This window comes from Malaya genurostris, chromosome 3, assembly GCF_030247185.1.
Source record: "Malaya genurostris strain Urasoe2022 chromosome 3, Malgen_1.1, whole genome shotgun sequence".
Classification (NCBI taxonomy): Eukaryota; Metazoa; Arthropoda; class Insecta; order Diptera; family Culicidae; genus Malaya; species Malaya genurostris.
The window spans coordinates 281,271,109-281,278,343 of NC_080572.1; the positions used below are offsets into that span (position 1 = coordinate 281,271,109).

The 7,235-nt window shown below is 37.1% G+C and overlaps 1 protein-coding gene across 1 annotated transcript; it reads left to right on the forward strand.

The window, feature by feature from the left end:
- The first annotated feature begins 5,619 nt into the window (after positions 1 to 5,619).
- On the forward strand, positions 5,620 to 6,872 carry LOC131434356 (uncharacterized). Its single transcript, XM_058601023.1, has 2 exons — positions 5,620 to 5,627; positions 5,699 to 6,872. Exons 1-2 carry the CDS (start codon positions 5,620 to 5,622, stop codon positions 6,870 to 6,872), a joined length of 1,182 nt encoding a protein of 393 aa, XP_058457006.1.
- The last annotated feature ends 363 nt before the right edge of the window (positions 6,873 to 7,235 follow it).

Genomic DNA, 7,235 nt, shown 5'->3' on the forward strand with positions numbered 1-7,235 from the left:
GTGTGAAATTATTTGTCACACACAATTGCTGATTTCGACGAACTGATTCGAATGGTATGTAGGTGTAAGAAGTAATGGTCTTTCAGCACTTATAAATTAGCAATTCCACCGCAAATAACAGATTTGTTTTTGAAATTTTTTTATATATTTTGAGCAGTGGAATTGCTCAGTTTGCCATTTTAATTCTAGCCTCCCTTTAGAGTAGGTAGTAAGCAAAAATTGCTTTTGAAAATTTTCAGTAATATATATCCCAGAAACGATGAGTGAGTAATTGTTGACGAAATTTGGATCCCAATCGTTGGATGTCTTTTTTCTTCGATTGTCATGGCAAACTTTTGATGGACTATCTTGAAAAACAAAAATTAAATTAGTGTCCATTATTGGAGCGATTAAACACCGAATATCGCTACCGTGGTAACATAAGAGCAACGCTGCCATGTACGATTTATGGTTCCAATTACTTCCCTATCCACCTTATTCACCCAATTTGGCATCCTCGAACTATCGTGATCTCCTTGCGCTTATTGGCTCCAAAATATTAAGGAATCGATTTGAGTCTCATTTGGAAGTTTTCTACCGTTACTTCCGGAACCTGAAATCAGAACCCGCCGAAGTAAGTTTGTACGGCTATCAACTAATATGTTTTTAAATATTACCATTTAATTCTGTTATACTTATAACAGAATTAAATGGTAATATTTAAAAAATTTATCCTTGTAAAACCATTCTGTTCAAACACTCAAACGAAAAGTTAATGAACTAATATGTCTTATGAATTGGAGTAAGAAGATCAGAAGACATTCTGTTCCTCACGAGTCCAAACAAGGGAGCCACCTCGGCCCACTCATTGTCATACCATTCACGAATGACCTTTGCAGTGAATCTTAAAAATATATCGTTGTAGTTGTCTTCAAATGGAGAGCGTTTGTAACCGAAACGGCATCATGATGGTTTTTGTTGCTTCGATAGCTTATGCAGAGTTGGTACTCATCACATGCAACACTCAAGACTTCATTTATGTATATTTTCTCTGGAATGTTTATAAGCTTCTAAGCAACAAGAGCTACAAAATGCGCACCAAGAAATAGATGCATAAAACATCAGCGCCCCTTCCGAAACGAAATCCTGGGTACGGGCCTAGATTCTAGATAGAGGAAGGCACTCAAATTCTGAGCTGTTGCAATAAATTGAGTCATGAAATTGATGAGATGCACAAACACAGACCTCCAGCAGACAATATAGAGAAGCGAGAAAAATTGCTACAAATTGAACGGACCTTTGGATCCGAAAGAGTCAGTTCTAAAAATGTTATGTATTTTAACACGTCGGTTCAAAAGTCTTCAGTCTGACGAAGAAAACAATACTTTTTCTCAAGATTTGATTAAATTCGTCAATGTATTGCAATTGTTTTGTAAGGTTCTCGAGCGAAATTATTGCTAACATAAATTTTACCCAGTTCAAATTTAGCATACACATTTTTGATTTTTTGATCTTCAAGCATCCTAAAGCAAAATTGTACTGCCAGCTTCTTACTGGGAAAACCGAAAACAAAAACAAAAAAAAACAAAAAGTTAAATCATCTCCCCAAAAACTGCCAGAGTTCGTGGAAATTTTTCGGTATCTTTACTGCCAGAAATGGCCGCCCGCACCATGATTCTTGGTAATGCGAGAACAAAGTAGGGAAATAAACATTTTTCCCAGTGGCAGATTGGGCTGTTTCGGCATTCCAGTACAGTATCCGACCAAACGCGTCCGTCACCGTTCGTAGTAGGCCTTTCTTTATTATTTCCAGGCAATTTTTTCCGACAGCCCGGTTGCTGTGATGCCGACGAGGGACGACGTGCCATTGGGCCAACATATGAGGATATTATGCTGTTCGATGTTTTTGTTTCGTCAAGAATTTACATGATAGGCATGTTAATCCGTTCTCCCCCCCCCCTCTACTCCCCTCCGGATGGATTTGGTCTGGTTTGGCATGGTCTTAGCAGGGTTAAAGATTGTCATGCCTGTCTGTTTGAATAGAGGGCCCCCCGGAGAAAGAGAGAGAGAGAGAGAGAGAGAGAGACAGAGAGGTATTTAAATGAGCTGAGTTCTTATTTACCTTCTAGTGGAGGTGTGTTTAAAAAGCGATAAGTATTGAGTATAATTTTGTGGTGCGTTAGCTACAATCCTTTTTTTTGTTTTACTGAAGCGTTGGCTATTGAAATTGAACTGATTAGTAACATTGGTTCGATTTACGCGTGGCCGTCCTCACATTTGTGATGATCAACTTTCCCTTCTACCGTGATAGAACGGTTTTAGTTCAGGCTAACTGCGGATAATTTATTTGTTCGAGTAAACTTTTAATTGGATCGAACGTATGTCGTTCGGGTTTCAACGTGAAGGATAGCGTCATTGTAGTTTGAAACCAAATTAGAACTGAACTGAGCTGAAGTAGAATGAGAGAATGGCAAGGCAAAACTGAACCCTGGGATGAGCATAGCCCCACTGATTCAAAACTTTTTGCCAATAGTGTCAACGGTCACGACCAGGAAGCACAAATGCCATTGCATTTCTACGAAAATCATGGGATAGAAATTGTGTTTGAACACACGAAGAGTAAGTGAAAAGGCCTAAAACTGAAAACGTTGAATCGTTAAACAATAATCGATCCGAATAGTAAGCTCTGACAAATTTTGTCACGGACTAAAATTTGACGGGAGAAAGTCGGTCGTTGCCAACTTCGATCGATTGTTAGGTTTGAAATCCGATTCAACATGCCTAAATAAGTCAACGGCTATCTCAACCTCGTCAACAGCTCATAATCGGAGAAATTGTTGGTAAAATATATGTCAACTGTCATATGTTGTAGTGGATAGAAGTAAAAATAAAAAAAAAACAGTACCCACTTCGGTCCGCTTCCGGTAAGTACCGTAAAAGCACACTCAATTTACGGGGTGTCGTCTGCTGCAGCCTAGCTAGCCTCTTTCGGGACGAAGAGCGCCGAGAAGGACTTCTAGGCATCAGTTTGTGGTGGTACTCAACCATGTTTGGAACACACGTCAGTAGGTAGGTATATGGAAACGGAACAATACCCTCATGCAGCAACGAAGCCTCCGGCTCGGGTTGAAGAAGATGAGTGAAAAAGCGTCAGCCCCCATGACAGATCCCGGCCGGCGGAGGAAGCTGCCGGTTGCATGAAAAGATGCCTTCTGAGCACGTAAACCACCACCGCCACCAACACCCAACAAGAGCTCTAAGCCAAGAGCCGCCATCGTCAACGTCAGGCGATGAATTGATAGTGCTAATCATGATGGGGGTGATTATGGCACTGTTGAATGGTACCACACGATGGCTTTTTGACGAAGTAGACGGACTGATGGGCCAATATGTTTTCTTGGTTTTTATCTGATCGAGTGGTATTGAATTGTTGTTGATTTGAGTGGAAATAAAACGTCCCATCATCCGTCACGGTACCGTGAAAATTCTGAGCGATTTCGATTTGTCATGAAAGGCAGCACGCGTCGTCATCGAACAAGTTGATTGTACTCCTGTTTTGCCCCAGGATGCTATTGTTACATGACAGTAAGACGGTAGAACGACCAAGAATTCCATCATAGAAAAGGAAGAATTGATATTGAATTACAATTTATAAAATATCCGTGTTTCGAAAGAGCCACACTTACATTCTAATTGACTTTACTTCTGTTTCTGAAATAAGTAAGTTTTGCACCAGTATTTTGCTGTAGTTTCACATAAGAAATGTAAGAGCCGAAGGAAGCCGACTACAAACCTTTGGCGATAGGTTTACTGTCCACCGTTTTTGTTAATGTTCAATCAAATACAAATAATCCTAATACGAGGGGGATGACAGTAATTCATTTCCTAATTACCAATGAAAAATTTACTCCGCTTCGCATTGCTTGAGGCTCATATGTGTCATTTTCCCTCACTTAATGAGAATATGAAAAGTAAGCTTCGCTTTTTAGATCAACGTGGGTATATCATCAATTTATCTAGATTTTACAAGAATATTCATGAATAATTTGCTTGTGTTGCATAGTTACTGCTATGACAACACATACAACAATATCGTTGATGACAAGCGGTGAAATAAATTCATGTTCGAAAGAATTGAATACGTGCAAGAAGACTGAATTTGTAAGTAATAAATGTAATGAGTGAATTGAATGCATATTAAATAAGGAAATATATTTCCAGCTTCAAGCTGCTAGTGCAGTTGCTCTGAAAAATTTTCGAATTAGTTCAATCCTAACAATCGTATTACTTCTTATGATAATGGTAGGTATAATAAAATTAAGTATTTAGAGATTTGACGCATGTTCAACATGCAAACATTATCAATGCGCTTATTACTTTATTTTGTAATTAAAGTGAGCCGTTATATTTTTCTTTTCCATATATTACCAATGCTATAATCTACTCCAACATTTTATTAATTGGTGCTAGAAATTTAACATCAATTCTTCGAGCTGGAGCCTCGAAAAATGGAAGAATTGTGTGTAACAATGCTTTATTTTATAGGAAAGATTTTGGATTGAAATGACTAAAATGACCGGTCCGATATCAAACGTTGTAAAATTTGCGTTGATGGAAACCAAATATATCCATAGCGGATTGGCGTTTCTTGATGATACTACAATCGATGCAATTGAAGCTGATATTAGACAGCTTTCCTCTACTAAAACAGCAACCGATTTAACAAATTCGATTCCGGATTTCACAGGAGAATTAGAAACATTTCGATTCAAAGCTGGCGAGCAAAGTAGCTTGAAGATGATTGCCGCCAACATACATAAATATGGTATTAATAAGTTTTATAAAAAACAGAATACCATTCCAGAAAATAGACAAACAGCAGATCATATCCGGAATAAAATCCGCAATCATTATATTAAAAGGTAAAATATTTAGTAATCAAATGTTTTAAAATATTGAGTTTTGTTTATAAAATAGCCCAGAAGATTATGAGTTCCTTTCGAAAATTGAAAATATGTGAATTTGTGTCAAAATGGACGATCTCGGAGTAATGGCTCAAATAACTTGTCCCATATGTAATATGGAAAATTTGAGCATTGTTACTATTCGTCCAGAAAGAAGTGGTACATGGAAATTATCAAACTTTTTTGCTCACGTCAAAACCAAGCATAATGATAAGTGTACTGAAAATATGACACGGTCCAGAAAACGCCCAACTCCCAGTAAGTCTGCAGATGAGGAAGTTCCCGTGAATTACGAGCAATATGATGATGATCATGCTCCAAAGCAAGCTCTTATTGTACCTGAAACATTCGAAGTAGAATATATCGAAAAAGAAGGCGAAAACCTCGACGAAAATATCGATTATTTAAACTAAATCGACACTGTGATATAGCCGACAACAGTGTCAATGTTCTGAAGGCTAAAACATTTGAACGTGGTTCATCAGGTATTACAGCAATACTATCACAATGTGAAAATCGTATTGGAAATCGTTCTAAAAAAGGACGAAGATACACAGAACTAGAACTTGATTTTTTCACATATAAATTTGTCCAGAGCGGTAAGTCGGCGTACGAGTTTGAAAATTCAAATACTATATCACCAAACGTTAGAACTTGTCAGCGGTATTTGAAAAAAATGGGTCGGTCTATTGAGCCAGACTGTTTACGGATTGATCAGTTTATCAAATATTTGGAAATTCACAAACTTCGCAAAGTGTTCGTACTAAGCGAGGAAGCTACTGTGATATAGGTAATATTGAACACTCCGTTACAACTAACTGTTATTACAATCTGGAAATAAACGCCCACGCTATGATCATATATGTGGTGAGTGGCCGTGATGATAATATCCCATTCGAAATATCTTGTTTGCAAAGCCAAGCATGCGAAAGCTTTTTTAGACAAGCGCGATCATTCACCTCAACTGAATCTACAGTAGTAAATTTTACAATGCAATCATTTGAGTCAAGATTGAATAAAATCGAAGCAAAAGAAGAAATTATGTACAAGCGGAAAGAAGAATTGATTTTCCCACGTCTTTCAAATACATCAAGCCAAGTTGAAACATATTTTCCAACAGATGACGAAATAGTATCTATTATTGAGAGCAGTAGGTATGCTGCATACCAGAAACTTTTAAATCTAGGAATACGTGAATCTAAGATCATTTTCAACGAGAGCATACATTTGCGGAAACCTAAAGAAAAGCCACATTCAAGCTGTGGACATTTTGAGTTTGTTCGTGTGCCGACGATGGAAAATGACGAACATGAAGAGACTGTCTACAACAGATACGAAATATGCCCGGAGGCTGGAACGGAATTTATTGTGAAAGACTCGTGTAATGTGAAGCCGAACAATATTTTTAAAATTCGAAACCGCAACGGGAAGGTTGTACATTTAAAAAAATCTACATTTGTATGGATGATTTCGAATCAAACCGAACGTTGCTCGACAGACAGAATTTATCGTTTTCAATCATCACAAGAGAAAGCAAGTTTGTCGATACAAAGAATTGGAAATGATGTTCTGAATAATATAGTTATAGGAGAATGGATTTTAGTGAGAGAAGATAGTTTCAAAGTTTGTAAAGTATATGGTTTCAAATACATGACAGGGAAGAATAAGAACTACTCTCTGGATAGTGCGCCAATTAATGTACCAACGGGTGCAAAAAGACGTGGTATCATTATTCTTGGTTCATATTTTGACATTTTTTATTTTGATACCGAATTTTTATTGGAGATTTCGGATCAAAGTAGCAAAATTCAGATAGACATCGATAGGTATATAACACATTTAGAAAAGCCATCCATTTTTAATAGCTTATTAGTTTATGATTGCAATTCAGCAAAGTACATTAATAAATTTGTTAGTAATAAGAAATAGTTCGATAAGCAACATCATATAAATTAAAATTAACTGCGTTATAATGAAAAATGATATGTTCTGTCCGATAAATAGTATCTCATATAGGGTAAGGGCTCCCTATTTCATCTCATTTGTAAGGACGTCGCCTTCAAACCTCGATTTAGCCACTAAAATCACTATAACTATTTCATATTACTGCTTCATTCGCCTTGCTCCACATTGAGATTTGATTCACATTCCTTGGAAATTAAAATAATGTGCATAAAACAGCAAAAAACACTTATGAAATGTTCACTACTCTGCTCCTAATTTCATCTCAATGGATTTTTATCCATCCTATCGTTGATCCTTTATTCATCCTATAAATTAGCAATGACGACA